Source organism: Gymnoscopelus microlampas (assembly GCF_963454915.1).
Source record: "Gymnoscopelus microlampas genome assembly, chromosome: 8".
Taxonomy (NCBI): Eukaryota; Metazoa; Chordata; class Actinopteri; order Myctophiformes; family Myctophidae; genus Gymnoscopelus; species Gymnoscopelus microlampas.
In genome coordinates this window covers 13,255,493-13,276,784 of record NC_139945.1, presented here as the reverse complement: position 1 = coordinate 13,276,784, position 21,292 = coordinate 13,255,493, and the positions used below count along the sequence as shown (strand labels likewise).

The window sequence follows — 21,292 nt, the reverse complement described above, 5'->3', positions numbered from 1 at the left end:
AGTTTGATTGTGTGCCGATCTGGAATTTTCGACCAAGTCTTGTTCAAGAAACATGACAGAGCATTTACAATCCCAAAGTAAAAGTAGGTACCACCCGCAACTTGTTTGATCACATAATTCCTGCTGGTACGGAGGAGTGTTTTAGCATCCTTAGGAAGGGATGGGTGGTGATGCCTCAACACTGACAACAAGGCAGTCAATGCAACCAGAGTGATACTATATTCCACGGCCCAGTTCATCAAGCTAGTAGCTAGAGTCGGCTGTTGAATTTCATCATCATCGCTCTCAACCCCATTTTCAAAGTCCCCCACTGTCTCAGGATAAACCTCTGCTGTCCATTCAGTGTCCATAAAATCCACTTCCTCTGAATCCTGACCACTGTGATCCCCATTTTCAACTTGATCACCACACTCGGCACCTTTAGTCCATGGGCCAAGGTCAGGATTTTCACTAATCAGGGACATTCAAGGTGGCAAATTCTAGTTTGGTATTTTGAAAAGGTCTATATCTCTAGATAATATTTGAACATGATAACCCTTCCCAAGTGGTAGCTTAGTCCCAGTTATCATCCCTCCATGACACCAACCATAGATCCAAAGAATGGAAAAATCGTCTAACTTTTTTTGAATAAAACATGCCATACAGAGGGAAAAAAACATCATTCAACCTCTTTCATTCACTTATTTAACCACATGAACCCTAGCATGCCTATTCTGGGCCAAACATTCAGCAAATGGCATGTCTATAAGCTCAAAACACCTCGTGTTGTGATACGATGTGAACAGAACATTCACTAATCGGGGTCATTCAAGTGCAACATTTGCTAATTCTAGTTTGGTATTTTGAATAGGTCTATATCCCTAGATGATATTTGATCATGATAGCCTTTCCCAGGTGGTAGCTTAGTCACAGTTATTCTTTAAGACTGTTAGTCTTCAAAGACACCAACCATATATTCAAATAATGAAGAAAGCGTGCCACTTATTTTGAACAGAACATGTATATACGGATGGAAAAAATGAAGAATTCTCTCTCTTTCATTCACTTTAATCAATGAACATCATTATCATCATAACTGTACTGAACTGAACTATTCTTCAGTACTCATCATCGTCATCATAATCGTCACCATAATCAATCAGTTCCACTTCATCTTCCTCCTCTTCTTTCTGGTTGCTGCAGGTTTGTAGCTTGCACATTTCTGTGCACTTTAATTTGTTGGCCAGGCAGGAGCAGTCTGGAAGCTTGCAGGTCCGTACACACTTGCAGGCCATAAGTTCCAGGACGGCCATTGGTGCTGGTGGTCCCCGCATCCAGTCCAACACCAGCATACCTGGAAGAATAAGAGGAAGATATGTCATCCATTTCAGTTAGGAGCCCAGATGACTATAAATTACATATACAGTACATATCTGTATACTAAATTATTATTAGGGCAACATTTATTTATTGTATTTATATAAGTATACCTTCGCTGTCAGTTGTCCATCCATGTCCTTTTGGCTCAGGTATGTCTGGCTGTCCCTCCAGGCAGTGCCTCCAGACTGCTGCCTGGTAATTAGCACGCTGTATATGCATCTGTAAGCAGTCCCTGCAAGGGGGTAGTAGGCTGGACTCCGCTTCTCCCCTCTTGGTGCAGAACAGCAGGTAGCGCAGCTCATTGACATCACATATGCTAGACGATGATGCATACATCCTGCAGACAAATGATTCCATACTGCTGTATAATTCCTTTGATACGTGCCAGGATGTTCCAAGGGATTTGAAGGACTCTTGAAATGTTCTGTTTCCTTTCACAAGTTTGAAAGCGCTGAGTTTTCCTCGTCCTGCAAAAGCACTTACGCTATCACAACCTGTAAAGGCATGTACACCTATAAGAGCATCACATAGCTCATATCCAAGGAGCTGAGCAAGGTTGCTGATGTTGATGTACCTTGTCCGATTCTGAGTGCCACATTTCTGATACAAGGGGCAGTTTATCATCTTACTGTATCCAAGACAAAGGATCATGACATCTGTATCTTCACTCACAATGACTGTGGATTGATAGCCATTCTGGCTAGCATGATTTGCATGTAGGAGCATACGGGTATCGGCCTCCTCATGGGAAGATTTCAGTTCTTCAACAACATGCCAGTCATCTTTGCTCAGACAATAGCATGTCTCTCCACAGGTTGCAAATAACTGCTTGTCCTTAAGTTCTACCCGGTTCTCTGCTAGCTTCCACTGGTCCACTATAAAGGTTATCAAGGCAGTTTTGCTCTCTGTATTGCTTAACAGCTTTCTCCACTGCACAACATTGTGTCCTGGGGCAATGTTCTTCCATTGAGTGCTACTTGCCGAACCACGACTGCATCTCTCAGCATTCTTAATTGATGTTTTCCAGTACACATCAAACACCACATCTATACGCTTGCTGTTTCTTCCTTCGCGTAACACCAGGTGCAATACAGAACCAGCAATCTCGCCAAAAGTCTTGCCATCACCTTTCAGTTTCTGAACAAGGCTCATTCCATCAATGATGCATGCAGAGTGTTCTCCAACATCTTCAGCTGCTGATGCAGATTTTTCTAACTCACGTGCAAGAGCAGCCTTGTTAGTTTTCCGCAGTGATCCATCTGGATTTGAGAGTGCCCATGGCAATGGACCAAGTGGATGAGCCAGGACATCTTTAAGGTTAAGATCTCTACATTTGGAAGCAATGATCATATGCCCAAATAGATTTTTATCTGTTTTCAGGACAACATCCTTGATTTGTGCTTGCTTCATTCTAGTACTTTTCGTGATGCTTGAGAATGTCTTCAGATTCTGTTTTTTCAGTTTGTCATGGAATTTGACTGTTGGTGACTCTTTCTCCAAGCGTTCACTTCTGAATTTCAGATATGCTTCCTCTCCAGTTTGGTGAGCTTGCAGCAGATCATTGACTATTTCTGGTGACACAGCAATTCCAGTGGAAAGACTGATGATCTCAGACTGTTCTGGAGCTAGAGGGTTTAACCAGCTTTTCTCCATAAGCTCAACAAAGGCATTTACATCTGCCCTATCCTTCTCTATCCTGGGCTTCTGTAGATCATGATGACTGCAATACTCTGTTGACTCTTTGCCTATCATGTTCCTGAGTTGTCTAAGATACTGACTTCTATTTTCTGAAGTGAGATAGTATCGGGTGACTGCTCCAGGTTTGAGGCTGAAGCCCTTGGTTCCTCCTGCAGTCTGGGTGTCCTTGTTTACTGTCTCCTCGATTGTCTGGTCTACAGGAATCTTGCCAAAGGGATTGTTCTTTCCCAGCTGGACAGAAAAAACTCCCTCTACAAAGTGGGCATACACATTAGGATGCACCACCTCCAGACGAGACATTTGAGCATAGTAGTATGTCAGATATCTTGCATAGTTCAGCCTATCATAAGCAAAACACCAAGGAATGATGGCTCTAATCGCAGCAAGGTGCATAATCCACTTTCCCTCTCTTGATGCTCGAATAAGACTAAGCAAAATCTCAACCATGTCGACATAAGACATCCAGAAGGCAGACAGGGGACCGTTGTCTCCTCTGAGGTAGCTGAGGTACTCGTTGAATCGTGTCAGTATGTGCTGGCATGAATCCTGCTCAAGGGTTCCCTCAAATCCTTTCTGTGATACGTCTTCACACAGGTTGTCGACTGCTTGCAGAGTTTCTTCCAAGTGAATAAGGTCTTCCTGATGATTCTGTTCTAACCATGGTTGAAAACCTTTCCATGCTAGTCTCAATAACGCCTCATAGAGAAGTTTGTGGAGTCTTACTGCTCGATTATACCTGTGACCATCAATAACCCCTGAGATTGAGCCATCAGCTATCACTCCTGCCTCAACGCAAAGGTCTCTTAGACCAGCATCTGCAAAACGTTTTCCAATCGTTGCCATGAAAGTACAGATGGTATGGAAGACGCCCATTCTAAGGATGGTGTCCTTGAATAGCTCCTGATGTTTCCATGTAATTTCAACAGCTTTGGCATACAATGCCTGGTCAAAAACTACAACAATGTTGTTGAGCTGCAGAGACTTCATGATACTTGTTGACTGGTGAAGTATCTCATCTACTGTTGATAGCTGTGTAGCAGGAGCATTGATTGTTGGCAAATAGCCTATACTATCTTGTGCACTTGTATCACCGTGGGTGAGGATGTTGAACCCAGTCCAACTACAAATGTCTTTGTTAGAAACACGAGTCATCAGCCACATATGATTTCTGTTCACTGCATCCTGTAGAAAATCAGCATGATCAATATCAACTGTCCGTACAACTGGAGGATTGGCACGTTCTCCTGCATTGTAAATGGGAAGTACTGTCTCTACTGCTCCAATGCTTCTCTTCTTGGTCTTTGGTATGCAAGGCAAAGCTCTGGTCTCAGCAGTAGGATCAGCAATATGCTTTGCTTGCACATTAATTCCATTCACTCTGTGGGATGTCCCTTCACCACTGATTGTTTCCTCTAGTCTGTCTATATTGTCCCATGCCAATGTCGTGAACACACCAATTTTGATGTTTTGTGGTAGTGGGATGGCATCTCCACTTGCTGCTTGCTTCTGAAGACAAAGGGCTGTGTCAATTTCTTCTAACTGAGAATATGAGATACCATGGCCAAGTCTGTTCAGCATCTGTATCAGTTCCACATTTCCAGTAAGTGACTTGACAGCAAAGGGCAACACAATGTGTTTTGTAGGCTTGACTTTGCCACAGGTAACAGCATAGACCAATTATTTGTTTACTAACATTGAGCCTGGACGCACAGGTGATTGTTTCACGCAATCAATTCCCAACCTGTTTCGGGGTGCACTGGTTTCAGCACACCCCAACCCCCTCTTGTGTGTGTTGGCTAGTGAGACGCGTCCTAACGAGACCTGATATAATGGGTTTCGTTGCGCGCATACTGGCTGCACGCAGCCAGTATGACGTCGTCTGTTAAGGGGTCTATAAACTAGGTCTTGGCTAAATGAAGTTGTGAGCCTTTGCACCCTCTGAGATGGGCTATTATTTCCTAGTATGGATTTGTGCGTTAGGAGTGTCTGGAGAAACTCCACTAGAGATGTAGGCGTACAGTTCATCTTCTCAAGATCTGCTGCATGTGGTGGCCATGCTTGAGTAATATCTTGGTTCAGAATGTCATCTCTGATCTTCAGTGCCACTTGTGATATGATGTATTTTTCACTGCTCGATTTGTACACCTTCAGTTCCTCTTTGAGTTCATGGCAGACCTTTACAAGTTCATCCCTTGTCAAATTGTCAGGATATACTAAGAGCTTTCCTGAGTCGTTTGGTATGCTATGTAAAGATTCACCAAATTAAGCTTCAATCTTGCGACGTAGCTTTTTCTTTGTAGAAAATATCACTTGTGTTACACCACATTCAGCCATTTCTGTGACCAGTTTAGTGGTCAGATCAGTGAATGGTACCACTGTAGGATGGTCGATCAGTCCTTCCCTTATGTATGCAAAAACCTTATGTAGTGCAATTCTTTCTGCCTCTTCATAAGAGGATTCTGCTTGGTCCGTGTTAACTTCACCAATATCTTTGTCTGCATATGGATCCTTTGTGTACGCCCTGTAGCAGGATCTGTGGTAATGAGCTTCAGCTGCTACTAGTTCGCGACTGACAATGGCCAACAACCTGTTATCACCCTTCCTGACAGCTGCTCTCCTGATTGTTTCATCAGCTCTCAACTCTGTGCATTTTGTCAGACTTTTGTCAGACTCTCTTTCGACCTTTGGCCTTTCAAATACTTTCTACATTTGTCACAAAATATACATTTGGCCTCATACACCCGTGATGTGCTTGGTCCTTGTCTAGTGGACTTTCTTCTGTCTTCTGTCTGTCTTTCTTCATTTTTTTCTGAAGAACTTTCTTTTGCGAGGATGATGTCAAGCAGTTTCTTCATTGTGAAGAGGCTACGGCATTTCCTGTGATACAGTACGGATGGTATCCTACCTTCAGGGAGGTCTTTTGCAAGATCAAGGATGGGGGTGTAGTCTCTTATTGTAGCTGCTCTCAGTAGTGTGTTCCACAAATCCAAATTCGTAGGTGCCAAAAGTTTTGTGTTATCATCCGAACAGTGTATTAAACAGTCCATCATGGAACACACTGGCTGTGTTTCACTTGTACTTTGTTCTGCCATATTTTTTAATTCTGTGATGTTCATCATCTGAGAATGAAATGAATCTAATAAGCTCAGCACCTTGTGCCAAACTTTGAAAGTGCCGATTTTCGTTTTTCCCTCGCCAAATTGTGCCTAAATGTGGAGCATTATTTAGTCCTATGACAAGCTGACATTACTCAAATGGATGCCTTAGGTTGTCTGGTTTCATATGATACTGTGGGTTGGGGGATGGCTGATTTATCCTGTGGGCATCAATTACCTCGATGCACAACAGGTGTGTAGGGCTCAGAGTCCAATCAGCTTGACCCGGGCCAGGTGTTACTGCTTAAAATCAAACTCATTGAACTTGATAATATACTTGCATATGTTATATGTTATGTGTGCATAATTTTAAGTGCGAATCAAACTTAATTATTGCGTAAATTGATACAATAAACTGCACAAAAACCGACTGTGCAGATAATGTGGGGAGATAATGGCAAAACAATGAATGTCCTAAAAAAAGTATTAAAGCTACTCATTTGAAAAGGTTATCATGTTTCAAAGTACTTATATGGACCCTACAAACAAAATGGGGCCAAAGAGATTTTGCCACCTTTCGTGTCCCTGACTTCTCGTCTGGCCCATGGACTACTTGTTCAACTAAATTAGGAAGTTGATGACCACTTTCCACAGGATCAGCACATTCAGCCGGTTCATCTATAGAGGTGTGAATATTTGCAGAATGTGGTTGTAGACGTGAATTGACTGCAGATCTCGCCTTTTTTCTCCGATTTGATGACTTACTGTACTCCGAGTAACGCTCAGTCATTATGGCTGACAGGTACGGAACAGACCCCGAATTTAAGACCCCGAAAATCTGCAGAAGTCCCTCAGATCACCACTCCCGGGAAAATACTGTAAACATGGAAAAATGGACTGACATACGTTGCAATGAAAACATTCAAATACACCACAAGTAGGTAACAATGTTTTTTTTTTAGGCATTCAAACTGGCCAGTGTGATCACCATTTCCATGCTTCCAAAACACCCCCTCATACAGACCAGTTTAAAATCTTTGTGAAACCAGTCCCACTGGGGTGAATTGTAGACTAGCACACGATGGCTGTGACATGTGCAGTCGGGGTCCACCCGCTGTACCGACAGCCTGCGGTACCGACGGGGTCCGCTTAGAGAGCCTGTGATGCAGGGTTAGGATCCACTCAAGACCGCTGCCTGTGAAGTTAGGTTTAGGCTGAGGGTAGGGGTTAGAGGTGAGGCTCTGCCACCTGGGAGGTTAGGTTTAGGATGAGGGGTTTGTATGCCCAAGGTAGCGAGCCATCGGCACTGCAGACTGTCGGCACCACGGCCCATTGGCACACAGATGCTGCCCCATGCAGTCACCACTAGTATGAACAGTGCAAATCAGATAAAATCCATAGACCCTTCTCACTTCACTGCAAGAAAAATCTAAACCTAGGATCAAAGGGTACATTGAAATCTAAATGTGTACATACATACCAGCCAAAATGGGCCCAGGATCAGGTGCATTCCCCACCGGTCCCTCTGGACCTGGAAAGAGGGAGAGATTAGAACAAGCTAGGTTAACATTGATTAAACAGACAGAAAACCAAATTAACATGATTTTGCAAATGTATTTTAGTGAATTACTGAACTGTTGCATATCATTGGGTAAAGTAAATTTTGCCATGTTGGCTAGCATTTGAAAATGTCGCCTATGAGATTTAACATGGCCTTTTTGCTTAAATGCATAAAATAAGGTCTGTGGTTAATAAAACGTCTCTATAACACGCCCCCCAAATACCTAGCAAGCATCTACAAGCTCACAACACTCACTAGCACACTGTAGATCTGCCATTATATGCAATTTAGAAACAGGTGGTACACAGGACACTTCCAAACTAATCACTTCCAAACAAAATCACATGCACAGCATTTGACAGAAAGTAGCTCATTTTTTTCTTTTTCTATCTTTTTTTTATCTAAACACTTTGCAGATAGAAAGAGGACCATTTAAGCTTTCATACAGCTACAATGCTGTTTAATACAATAAGATAGGACTTTTCTGTTTGGATGTATGGGCTGTCAATGGTTGGTGTTGAAACTCTGTTCAACATTCAATCGTTTGTCACTACCAAAAGCAGTTGTTAAATTTAAGTCCTACACACTTCATGACAAATAGTAACCTCACAAAGCACTGTAAATCTGCTATTAAAAGAAAACAAAACGCAAGAACTAGCCATCTACAAGCTTACACACTCTGATAGTTTGACATTGTAGGCTATAACACCAAATTATGCCATTAGGTTTAAACCAGTGGTTCTCAAACTTTTTCATGTCAAGGACCCCCAAAATGATATGTATTTGGCCGCGGACCCCCATCTAAAAACATTTTGTTCCAGGGACCCCCAGAAGCAAAGATTTGAGTTACAAATGTTTGCTTTAAAAAAATATATATATATATATTCAAAGATTTGCACAAATTTACACGATTTTTCAAAAATAGCAGATCTACAAGCTCATAGTGCGGCACTCGGTGCCGCGCTATGAGCTTGTATATCTGCTATTTTTGAATAGCCAAAGTATAAAAAGTAATAATTATTCTGATGCTATATTTACACATTTTGCTGGGTACCCCCTGGAACACCCTCAAGTACCCCTGGGGGTCCCCGGACCCCACTTTGAGAACCAATGGTTTAAACCATAAACACTATGAGTGTATTAATATAAAAAGGAGAAACACTTACATACTGTATATGGGGCTAAAAGAGACGATTTGCGAGCTCGTCAAACAACGTGATTTGTGTTGGTGAAAAGCATTGTGTCTATTCAACTTTTAATGCGTCCTATCCGGTCTAAAGCCCGCGTAATCAAGAACTGTATCCGGCCCCATTTTCACATACACATACACGCACGAACACATTCTATTTCCGTTTCCGATACTAGACAGGAAATAACAGTCTAGCACCAAATAGGGGAGGCATGCGTTAATCCGACAGACCTTTTCTCCGACTATGTGGCATCCGCGTGCGGTTAGGGTTAGGGTGCGGGTTTGGTTCGGGTTTACTGTTTAATGTCGGAGCACTGCGCTGTCGGCGGAATGCGCTGTCGGACTAACGTACTGCACCCACCAAATAGGCCCCGTTTACAATACTTTGTACAGGGAACTAAACTATTAAACAAACAAAACTATCACAACACACAAGTTACGAGCCAACTCACGTCTACACCACTAAACCAATTTAATACACAAGTTCTAATTCACAACACGCACCGTGCCGTGCTACAGACAGAAATTCTGTGATTCGAGCTACCTATGCGAACAGCTATGCTAGCCAATGCTAGCGTTAGCATCATCCACGCAGCTGTAAATGTCAAACAAGTGAACTTTAAAATACTTTGCAAAAACTTAATTTCAGTAAATACTGGGGCATGCATATAAGATATCCGACGCTGCGGCCACAGTTCAGTTTAATTCTTAGAAGTTGTGTGAGTGATATGAATTATAGTCATTATTACCGTGCGAATGTCCGTCCGTCTTGTTAGCAGTTAGCAGCAAGCAACACAGAATGCGCGCTCTCTGGGCTGACGCTCTGACGTGATGACATCACGCTCTGACGTGATGACGCATGGATACGATACAAATCCCGCCTGTGTGTGTGTGTGTGTGTGTGTGTGTGTGTGTGTGTGTGTGTGCGTGCGTGCGTGCGTGCGTGTGTGATAATGATGATTATCACAATCATACTCATAACAATAATGATGATAATAACGATACTAGTAGTATGAACAATATATAATAATATGAATAAATGATAAACCATAATGATGTTGATTATAATAAATTGAGAGTATGTTTAAAAAATATTTTTCATTTTGCACATCAAAAATATAAATAGTTTACTAATGTACAGTTTATTTTCATGTTGTCCCATTTTAAAATTAATATCATATATTGAAGGAAATATCAATTAGTTAATACAGAGAATGGAAATCAAGTCTATTTAAATCTATTATTTTTATGTGCCAATCTGCCAGAAGTTGGCCAAAATCGGGCCGATTGCACACATCCAAAACTGGGCCAAATCTGGCAAACAGATCTGGCCCAGATCTGGTTCACTTACGGCCTACCGGTGCCGATCGTCAGCCAGAACTGCCGTAACTCAGCCGGAATCGGGCCGAGTCGGCTGGCTACCTGGGATATTTCATCCGTTCTGTATCCTTATCAAGATAAGACTGCATTCATGTGATGGGCATATTATAAATTAATAGCATGACATTGGAGTTGGTATGATAGTCCAGTAGGAATAAGACTACTCACGTGGGAAGTTGCGTAAATTCCTTTACGTTCAAAATATGGGCGTTAACTGCTTAGTGAATCGGGCCCATTGTCACTTGTAAAACCAGCTGCTGCTGGTGTACGTACGCCTGGTGATGTCTAGTGCATGCTGCCTGGCCTAAGCCAATTGTAATGTAGGATAATGTGAAAACAATGTGGGGAGTTACTTCCTTAGCCCAACGGCAGCATGCACAATACATCACCAGCCGTACACCAGCAGCACCCTGGTTTTAGCAGCACAATGCTGCCAGAGTTTTGAAGCTTAAGGGAGGACTGACCGGCCGGCATGTCACGCTCAAGTCACCATGACTCAGCCATAACTATATAAGGAGTTCCCAATGCAGCTACCAAAATATGGGTACACCTATTTCTATATTTCTTCAACCATAATATGCTAATGAGGTGGCGTGTCTTGGCTTTCAGGTATTAGCAATCAAACCCAGAGTGATAAAATCCACACACACCATGACACACAGTACTGTGATGAGATTTCAGTGTCGGGCCCTTTTCAATAAGACTGGACTTCTATCTCTGCTTGTCTTTAAAGAAAACATTTAAAAAAAAGCTCATATCCAAAAAGCAGTAGATAAATAGGTCTATGTACATGTATGTATGTGTGCATTTGGTTATGTGGGTGTGTAGGTTTGTAGGCGGGTGTGTAGGTGGTTATGTATGCAGTATATATGCATGTATGTACTGTGTGTGTGTATGTATGTATTTACACATATCTCTTGAATTATTACTGGTATTTTTTAAATAATTTGTATATATTTTTGGGGCGGTGTAGCCGCCCCCTATAAGTGAGTTTTGGACACCGACCAAAAAAATTGTGTACCCCCTAACCCTTCCATTGTTAATGCAAATCGATACTTTTTTCATATCAGCCAATCACATTACAGCTAGTGTCATCACCGCTAACTGTAATGTGATTGGCTGACTTTGCAAATTCAGGACTGTGATTGGCTAGCGAAACACATGACACATGTGCAGCCGAATAGCAGTATGGACTTTAAAAAAAGTCATTTATCCTTTTTTTTTTTAAAGTGAGTCATGTTGTGATGACCACACACCGCCCACTTCACACTGGGTGTGATTTTTGGGGCGGTGTAGCCGCCCCCTATAAGTGAGTTTTGGACACCGACCAAAACATTTGTGTACCTCCTAACCCTTCCATTGTTAATGCAAATCGATACTTTTTTCATATCAGCCAATCACATTACAGCTAGTGTCATCACCACTAACTGTAATGTGATTGGCTGACTTTGCAAATTCAGGACTGTGATTGGCTAGCGAAACACATGACACATGTGCAGCCCTATGAATAGCAGTATGGACTTTAAAAAAAGTAATTTATCCTTTCTTTAAAGGGAGTCATGTTGTGATGACCACACACCGCCCACTTCACACTGGGTGTGATTTTTTAATTATGTTTGATGTTTGTTTTAATTATACAAAATAGGGGAAGTAATCTATGAGCCCCTAGGCTTCTAAATATCTGCACAATATGGTTACTATGTTTTTTTCCTTCTGTTTTTAACCCTAACCCTTTATGTGCTAATAAATACAGCTAAAAAAAACAAAAACTAAAAAGAGCGGAAGTGTTCAGTTGAAACAAAAATTGTATTCATATTTTGGCAACTCTGCTTGTTGTGTTGCATGATATATGATGCTAACATGATACCGACCATAATACTGACCATGATACTGACCATGATACTGACCATGATACTGACATGATACTGACCATAATACCGACCATGATACCGACCATGATACCGACCATGATACCGACCATGATACTGACCATGATACTGACATGATACTGACCATGATACTGACCATGATACCGACCATGATACTGACCATGATACTGACCATGATACCGACCATAATACCGACCATGATACCGACCATGATACTGACCATGATACTGACATGATACCGACCATGATACCGACCATGATACTGACCATGATACTAACATGATACTGACCATGATACTGACCATGAATGATACTGACCATGATACTGACCATAATACTGACCATGATACACATCAAAATGAAATTTCACAAAAAAAAAACAGATATCATGGGGGAACCCTATTAAAAAAAAGCAGCAGAATCTGTGAAAAAAATGGGTATTGTTAAAAAAAATATTCCTAAAATAAAATAATGGAGCTGGGAACTTTTCCTTTGGTCCACCCATTCCTGGGACATGTGAACCGTGTCCAGTGAAGGCACAGTCTAATTGCATCAGCTGACCATTGTTGGATTATGGGATTTCTTTTTACCCTCTATCACTAACATTGGGTGAAAATCACCCGAAGATCTGCCTGTAGAAAAGCCAGGAATGGGGGCAGGGAAACAAACCTACCTTCTATGACGTCAGTGAGCATCCTGATGGTACGTAAGGACCTGCCCACCTCAGACATCAGCAATATTATGAAAATTACATAATTACAATTGTTCGGGTGAAATTCACCCAACTTTACTGCAGTATTTCAATTTCTTTTATACTTTTATTTCTACCCCACTACATCTCAGAGGTAAATATTGTACTTTTTACTCCACTACTATTATTTGAGAACTTTAGTTACTAGTTACTTTGTAGATTTGGATTATTACAAAACATGCATTAACCACTTCAGCCCTATATATTTCGGCCTTTTTAAAATAGCCGATCTAAGCTCACAATGTGTTGCGATTCGACGCATTGTGAGCTTGTAGATCTGCTATTTTCAAAAGAATGAAATGGGACATTCTGCATAATGAGTACATTCTACTTTTGGTACTTCAAGTACATTTTGATACCAGTACTTTTGCACTTTCACTGAAGTTCATTTTTAATTCCGGACTTTTACTTGTAACAGAGTTCTACATTGCAGTATTGATACTTTTACTTAAGTAAAATGTAGTACTTTTCCCACCACTGCAATCCAGATACCTGCGGTGCTTGGACCCCTAATAATCTGAACTGGGGCTGTATTATGGACCGGGAATGGGTCCTCTGACCTCCAGATGGGTCCTCCAAATATCCATAATGAGCTTTGGGTTGACTTTAACTTGCATTTTTTGGAAAAAATGAAAAACTGGACAGTAAAATCTGATCTGAACAACAATAATAGGCTTCCCAGCATCTTTGTGCTAATAAATGAATAATTAGATGCATTTGAGGATCAAGGAAGACAGTAGTTTGGGGGCTTTTATAACTTTGTGCACAGCTTTGGATTTTATGATTGCAAAAATCATGGATAAAACCAGATGAGTGTGTCCCAGCCAGGATATTTCTTCATTCACCAAACTAGATTAACTAGTAGGGGTGGATGTTTTCTTTATACATAGCCTAATGATATATTATCCATATTATCCACTCTATGGGTCACACTCTTGACTTGGTACTATAGGCTTAGTCAAAGTAGTTAACTTCCAGATCAGTTATTTTTGGCTATAGCAACACTGTAGGAGTATTTCGTTTTTTTGTTTAGTTTTTTTAACTTAAATTTACTTAAGTCAACCCAGAAACCATACCACGCACATACGTACATGGATGGATTGGAACAGCAATTGGTGTGTCACACACAGACAGACCACACACCCCCTGTGCCATAGACAAGAAACACACATAATAATTGGGCTCTATCTTGCGCGTGCCTTACCCCTTATCCTTATGCTTAAACTTTTTTTACTATTTTGAAAAACATTTTAAAATGCTACGCTACAATCCTGGAGATTTTTTTTACGATTTAAGCTCTCGTATGCTGCCGCGACTCAGAAACTTTTAGCAGAAGTGTGACTGAGTGGCCATGTAGTTGCATAGACTGTGTGAAAGCTCAGACAGTGCATCATACATGAGTCCAGTGGCCATTATCACCTCAAGACAATAGCCACACATACTGTAAGCCTTCAACTCGGAGTCGGACATCACATTATCACATGAAAAAGGCTATTTTAAGTTTACATTCCCAGCCCCTCCTCCTGCGTATCAGATACGCTTCCTCCGATGGTTACTGGAGGGTATATGATTTTTTTCTTTTTTTTTTTAAACAAACGCCTCTCATTTGAGGTTCTTGGGTGGGTAAGCCAATCAGAGAGTAGAAGTGATATCTCACATTGTGTTTTATTTATTTATTCCACATGCACTATAAACCTGTGTAAATGTTTAAAATGTGTCAATTGGAGAATAAAATTACACAATAACATATGTATTTTATGTATGTAAAATACAGAAAATACAAGATTTGAAAGTATCTTTATACAAATGAGATCAATTTCTTTCCGTCCCAGCCAATACAAATTTATTTGAAATACGTATTTCAAATACTATAATATATTTAAAATACTGACCATCTCTGCACATACTGCTATATACACACACAGATACACACACATATTGTACATACGCATGCACAGTCACACGCACAAAGTCAGACACACATAATAAAAAGTTTGTAAGAAAGGGGTGGAGTCAGAGACTTGATTAATTTCTTTATTGGACAATTAGGCAGGTGCCACACACACACACACACACGGTTCATGCTGATTGGTAGCTTGTCTTGGCCAGCTACAGGTCATCGTCTGTAATTGGTTGATTGGTTTAGGCAGGTGCCACACACACACACGCTTCATGCTGATTGGTAGCTTGTCTTGGCCAGGTACAGGTCATCGTCTGTAATTGGTTGATTGGTCTTGGCATGGCCGTGGGCGGGCTCTCAACTAGGAGCAAAACAACAAGTCAGGCTCAGAAACAGGAAATCATTAACCACTTAAACCCCATACGCTGTTGTCTTGGTCATCATAATATAAGTTTTGATGTTTTTCTTTTTTGTAGAAAAAAAAAACATGCGCGAGAAAGAAGGACGCTCTGCTTCCAAATTCCGCCGTTTTTCGCCTTTTTTTTTCACACCGTTTGGTGAACCCCCCAAGGTTGGTGCCCTGTGCTGCGTTGCTTTTATCCGCCAGATTGGGACGTTCACGGCATATTTTGCGTGTCTGTGTGTCAGGATGCGAAGCAACACTCACACAATCACGTGCAGCACACGTCCCCTCCCCCTGCACCTAATGGTTGTACATGGGGCCGACGCGTGCTTTAGCGTGATTGTGTGAGTGTGGCTTCAGGAAGTAAATTCCTAGCCTCGATTTCCAGACTTTTATTTTTTAGTTTTGCTAAAAAATAAAAGCTTGGAAATTCCTGTCCCAGCTGTTTGTGCGCAAAAGCGCCTCGCGTTGTCTGATGTGCCGCGCATTATTTATTTTGGGTGCGCACCTGTGCACCAGTTATGTGCACCCCTGAATATAGTACAACATACTTTCAGATGGGGGTCCGCCGTCAAATATATATAAATTTGGGGTCCCTGACATGAAAATGTTTGAGAGCCACTGACTTATATAGTATAAGTGACAGTAAATAGTAAACCATTACCAATAGTATACCATTAACAGGAGGTGAATCCTTTCCAGTAGAAGTTTTTACACCCAGCCTTCCTCTCTCGGGGTGGGAGGCTGTTGGGGGCGTCGACCGAGCGCTCCAAGTCCTCTTTAGCCACGCCTCCCTCCTCGTCAGTCACCATGGCGACCGTCTCCCCCTCCTCCGTTGCCATGGAAACCACCTCCGCCTCACGCTGAGTGGCATCGCCCCCTGGCAACGAGAGCTGAGACAGCAGGTCTTCTACCGCACGTTTCTTCCAGTCCTGGATGTGCACACACACAGACACAGACACGCAGGCGCGCGCAATTTTACGAATGTCCTTTATTTATTTTTTGTCATTTTAATAATCCTGAAGCTGAAAATACAGCTGAAATCTACAGCTGAAATCTACAGCGTGACGCATTGTGAGATTGTAGCTCGGCTCTTTTAGGTTCTAAGTATAAATAAAGCATAACTCCAATCCTAAACGTTAAACCTAACCTCTAAAATGCCTAATCCTAACCCTAACCCCAGCGTGAAACTTTTTGTAATAGAAGCTTAACCATACATACAACCATTTCTCTTGTGAGGACCAGGAAAATGTTCCTCACCTTGTCTATTTCTCAATTTCTACCATACTTGTGGGGAGTATAAGTATAGTGATACAAGTACACACACACACACACACACACACACACACACACACACACACACACACACACACACACACACACACACACACACACACACACACACACACACACACACAGTTGACACTAAGGATTTGTCTGTCTAAGAATTATCATGACACGCTGGGTTAGGATATTGAAGACAGACTACTGCTATAATTTTTCAGTACAACTCTGTGTGTGTGTGTGTGTGTGTGTGTGTGTGTGTGTGTGTGTGTGTGTGTGTGTGTGTGTGTGTGTGTGTGTGTGTGTGTGTGTGTGTGTGTGCTGTGGGTACACTTCTGTTAGAGCAGTTGTTCTCAAACATTCCCATGTTACACTTTAGAAGAGGAAAGTTATTTTGCAGCTTTAACCACTTTCAATTTCACTTTCAAGATTAGTAAACAAAAAGAGAAAGACAAAACAAATAGAGGAATTATCAGATCATTCAGAGCAGATGTGGCTCTGAGGCGGCTATTTCCACTACTTTTGCACGACTCTCTTGTATGACTGTTTGACCCCCCGCCCCAAGGTTGGTGCCCTGTGCGTCACTATTAAAAGTAAGGATAGATAGTGTGGTGCAAGGATACCCTAGGTGGGGTTGGCGAAAGGGCCTACTCTGTGTGGAGTTTGCATGTTCCCCCCATGTCTCCTAGGGTAGGTAATACCCGGCCTCACAAAAACATATAGTAATCCTGGTCGCTATACCGCCTCCCCCATGACAGCCGGGGCGCCTGATGGAGGGGAAAGGAACTGGTTGGAATAACATGTTCCTTCCACGCACTACGTCCTACCGGGGAAACTCTCCCCTATCAGGTGATAAGAAGGTCAGTTGGCTCTCATGCATTGAAGGAGGCATGAGTTCGGCTCTGGGCTCCCTAGGCTAGCGCAGGGGCGTCAATTGGGTATGGCAGGCTATTGCAGCTGCCATACCCTGGCTCCAGGGGAGAAAAAAAAAAGAGTACCTTTTTTGACAATAAATCGGGAAAATCAGGCAAAAATAAGAATTAAATAACATAACCCTAACCTAACCCGAATCCTAACCCTAAAACCGAAATAAAGTAACCAAAAACTGGAAAAAAACGAACTCAACCCGCCCAGAACCGCTGCGCGCGCGTGCATGAGGTCGCGTGCATGCTGCCATACCCTAGCTTTTGCTGAACTGACGCCACTGGGCTAGCGGGGGGAGTGTAGGGCCCAGGATCACTTAGATAATTGGCAATGGGTGAAAAAAGGTTACAAAATCGTGGGATAAAATGTTTTATAAAAAATATAGTGTGGTGTGTCACTAATAACAGTAGTGTGGTGTGTCACTATCAGTAAGATAGCGTGGTGTCGGTGTGTCACCTGGGGAAGCAGGGTGGCGGAGCGTGTTCTCTGCAGCAGCGGGTGGTGCTGCAGAGGTTGGAGTTGTCGTGGCAATGGGTGGAGAGGTTGAGAAGAGGCGGGGCTTGATATCACCATGAAGAGAGCAAAGAGCATCACCACCCTGGAAGTCTGAACTGACTGCATGTCTGCGGGGAGAGGACATTAGGACAGTTACCCACTGTCAGTGGTGGAAAAAGTACTCAATGTTTTACTTAAGTAAAAGTATCAATACTACAATGTAGACATACTCTGTTACAAGTAAAAGTCCGGAATTAAAAATGCACTTGAGTAAAAGTATAAAAGTATTTGCATAAAAATGTGCTTAAAGTACCAAGAGTAAAAGTACTCATTAGACAAAATGTCCCATTTCAAGTTTTCAAATGTATAGAAATCTTTTGAAAATAGCCGATCTACAAGCTCACAATGCATCGCATCACGACGCATTGTGAGCTTGTAGATCGGCTATTTGCAAATGACCGATATAGGGCTGAAGTGGTTACTGTTTTGTAATAATAATCAAAATCTACTAGTAAGTAACTAGTAACTAGTTTTCAAATAATTGTAGTGGAGTAAAAGTACAATATTTGCCTGTGAGATGTAGTGGAGTAGAGGTAAAAGTATTGGAAATCGGAAATACTCGTACAGCACTTTAGTGCATGTACTCAAGTGACTTTCCACCACTGCCCACTGTCAATAGTTCTAATCTACTGATATTACTACTACTCCTACTACACCTACAACTGATATTACAACCATGTATTATGCTACATAATATATTGGTTGATTGAATACTACTTTATTAACAGATTTTTCAACAGTACAGGTAGTAAAGTCAAAGGTTATGCCAAAAGGATAACCACTGTACTCGTCCATGTCGGGTGGAAACCTTGTATGTCCAAAACCGTTCCTTTATGTTATTTAAAAAATAGTGAAAATAGCCGATCTACAAGCTCACAATGCTTTTGTGCGACACTCTTATGAAGTCAGGCATTCATTTACAAAAAAAAGACGTTGAATTTTGGAGATGAGAGGTTTCTGCCCGACACCAACCTTTAGCCTGTCATGGCCAGACTAATATCACTGCATAGATATTAGTCTGGAATCTCTGTGTGGAACCTGCATTTCCAAGGGGATGATTTTTTTAAAAAGCCTCTGGTGATAAACCCACCGCACATTTGCATGCTGGGCCCTGATTGGTGCCCCACAACTTAGGGGGCAGCGAAATCCAATCACAACCGAGCGGGGCCAGAAACAAATCTGCCAAGGGCATTTTTTTGTGTTGTTGTCCCATCTGTGTTCGCAATGTCAACGGGTACCACTTGTACAAAAATGTGACATGTTACGCCATGTCCCACTCGCGTTTCAATGTTAACAGGTGCAAATTGTCCCAAAACTTTCGTCACAAGTGGAACATTTTAATGTTACCGAGTGCAAAAAAAAGACTGTCACACCACGTCCGTGGTTCGTATCAACAGGTGCAAAAATGTCACAAATGGGACATTCTAATGTTAATGGCTGCAAAAATAATCCTCCCAGGAAACGTAATATTAACGGGTACAAAACTGTCACAAATCGGACATAATATTACATGACGTGTTATGTCATAGACCTAACAAAAACATGCCCATATATGAAGACCACTTAACAAATAAAAAGAGAGAGACAGACAGAGAGAGATAGAGAGCGATGGAAAGAGGGGAGGGAGGGGAGGGGAGGGGAGGGGGGGGGGGGGGGGGTATTGTACTTACTTCTGTGTTGAGTTTGATCTCAGAGGAGTTTTGCAGGTCTGGTCTGGATCTGCTGATGTGGTCTGATGTGGTCGGGGTGCTGGAGGTTGTGTCTGGGTTGTGTTGTGTATGAGCCAGTGCCAGGCGTCTTCTTTTAAGCACCTTCCACAGGTCACATGACTTCCTGTTTGACAGCAGGAGGGCTCAGTGGTGACGATGGAATGTCTGAGTGTTTTCATTATTTGTGTGTGTGTGTGTGTGTGTGTGTGTGTGTGTGTGTGTGTGTGTGTGTGTGTGTGTGTGTGTGTGTGTGTGTGTGTGTGTGTGTGTGTGCGTGCGTGCGTGCGTGCGTGCGTGCGTGCGTGCGTGCGTGCGTGCGTGCGTGCGTGCGTGCGTGCGTGCGTGCGTGCGTGCGTGCGTCTGTGTGTGTGTTTGAGTGCGGTTAATGTTTGTATGTGTTTTGTGTGGGTGTGTTTAATGAGAGCATGTTTGAGTGTGTGTGTGTGTGTGTGTGTGTGTGTGTGTGTGTGTGTGTGTGTGTGTGTGTGTGTGTGTGTGTGTGTGTGTGTGTGTGTGTGTGTGTGTGTGTGTGTGTGTGTGTGCGCGTGTGTGCGCGTGCGTGCACACGCGTGCGTGCGTGTGTTTAATGTCTGTGTTTGACTGTGTGTTTTGTCTAATTAACTCTGATGGACTTTAAATGCGAGTTCCATTAAGAAGGCCATTTACTCATTGTTGCTGAACACACAGAGACAGAAGCATTTAGTGCAACATGCCTTCTGAGTCACGTTGACTAACATAATAGTTTAATGCTCACATTTAACAATCACATCTTTTAGAACACGTAGACAAACTGTTAACCATTCAGCATCCTCACATCAAATACATCATCATGTCACAGTTCACAGAAATTGTAAGCCCACATTCAATATGAATATAAAGTATTATAATATCCAAAGACAAATGAAGATGGCTGGAGCATCTAACATGCATCTAACATGCATCTAACATGCATCTAACATGCATCTAACATGCGCATGAACCCTAGTGTCCCAATTCTGGGGGGCGAACATTCTTGTGAAAGTAGCCGATCTGCGACGAAGATTGGCTACATTCGGTGAAGATATTTGGTGTAGAGGGGAAAAAGGAGCAGACCTACCTGTAGTATAGAGCCCTTGGTTCTCCGGACAATTAAGTGTAAAGGGCCTTAAGTGATTAAGAAGTGATTGAAGGTGCTCTTCGGAAAAGCAGAGGAAAAATGAAGTCCAAGACACTGCTCATCAAATACAATGTTTTTAAGGGCTTGTTCGTGTAGTAGAAGAGTAGGAACAGTCCAACGTGTTCCAGCACAGCACATTCACCAGAAGGGTAATTATCTGCCGGATGAAAGTGTTGTGCTGGGACATGTTGGAGCGTTCTTATTGGAAACGTTTTCTCTAGGGCACAGTTTCCCAAACAAGGGTCGGGACCCGTTTTTGGGAATCATTTTTACGGGTCGCGACTCACAAGTGTATATATTTTTATTTCATATTTTTTATTCTTATTTCAAAATAAAAAAATATTTAAAAAATCCAAAATGAATTTTAAGAAAGTGAAAATTGATGATCTACAATCTGGTCTATTTTCACCATTAAATGAATGGCTTAATGAATAAATAT

The 21,292-nt window shown here is 42.1% G+C and overlaps 1 protein-coding gene across 3 annotated transcripts; it reads right to left on the bottom strand.

Moving 5' to 3' along the window:
• Positions 1-14,967: 14,967 nt before the first annotated feature.
• LOC311049983 (somatostatin-2-like) lies at positions 14,968-20,987 on the bottom strand. Of its 3 annotated transcripts, none has more exons than XM_084063950.1 (5): positions 20,794-20,987; positions 19,659-19,821; positions 17,890-18,056; positions 15,890-16,157; positions 14,968-15,183 (listed from the first exon to the last, which is right to left on the bottom strand). In XM_084063950.1, exons 3-4 carry the CDS (start codon positions 18,052-18,054, stop codon positions 15,903-15,905), a joined length of 420 nt encoding a protein of 139 aa, XP_083920076.1. In that variant the 5' UTR covers positions 18,055-18,056; positions 19,659-19,821; positions 20,794-20,987; the 3' UTR covers positions 14,968-15,183; positions 15,890-15,902. The 3 variants fall into 3 exon arrangements, with proteins under 3 accessions (XP_083920076.1, XP_083920077.1, XP_083920075.1); XM_084063951.1 differs by having other exon boundaries at positions 14,968-15,178; XM_084063949.1 differs by having other exon boundaries at positions 15,901-16,157.
• Between the last annotated feature and the right edge of the window lie 305 nt (positions 20,988-21,292).

Excerpts from the sequence above, each read along its gene's own strand:
- LOC311049983 (XM_084063950.1), bottom strand. The coding sequence starts at position 18,054 with ATGCAGTCAGTTCAGACTTCCAGGGTGGTGATGCTCTTTGCTCTCTTC. Across the intron at positions 16,158-17,889 it reads CCGCCACCCTGCTTCCCCAG|GACTGGAAGAAACGTGCGGT; the intron begins GTGACACACCGA and ends GTGCACATCCAG.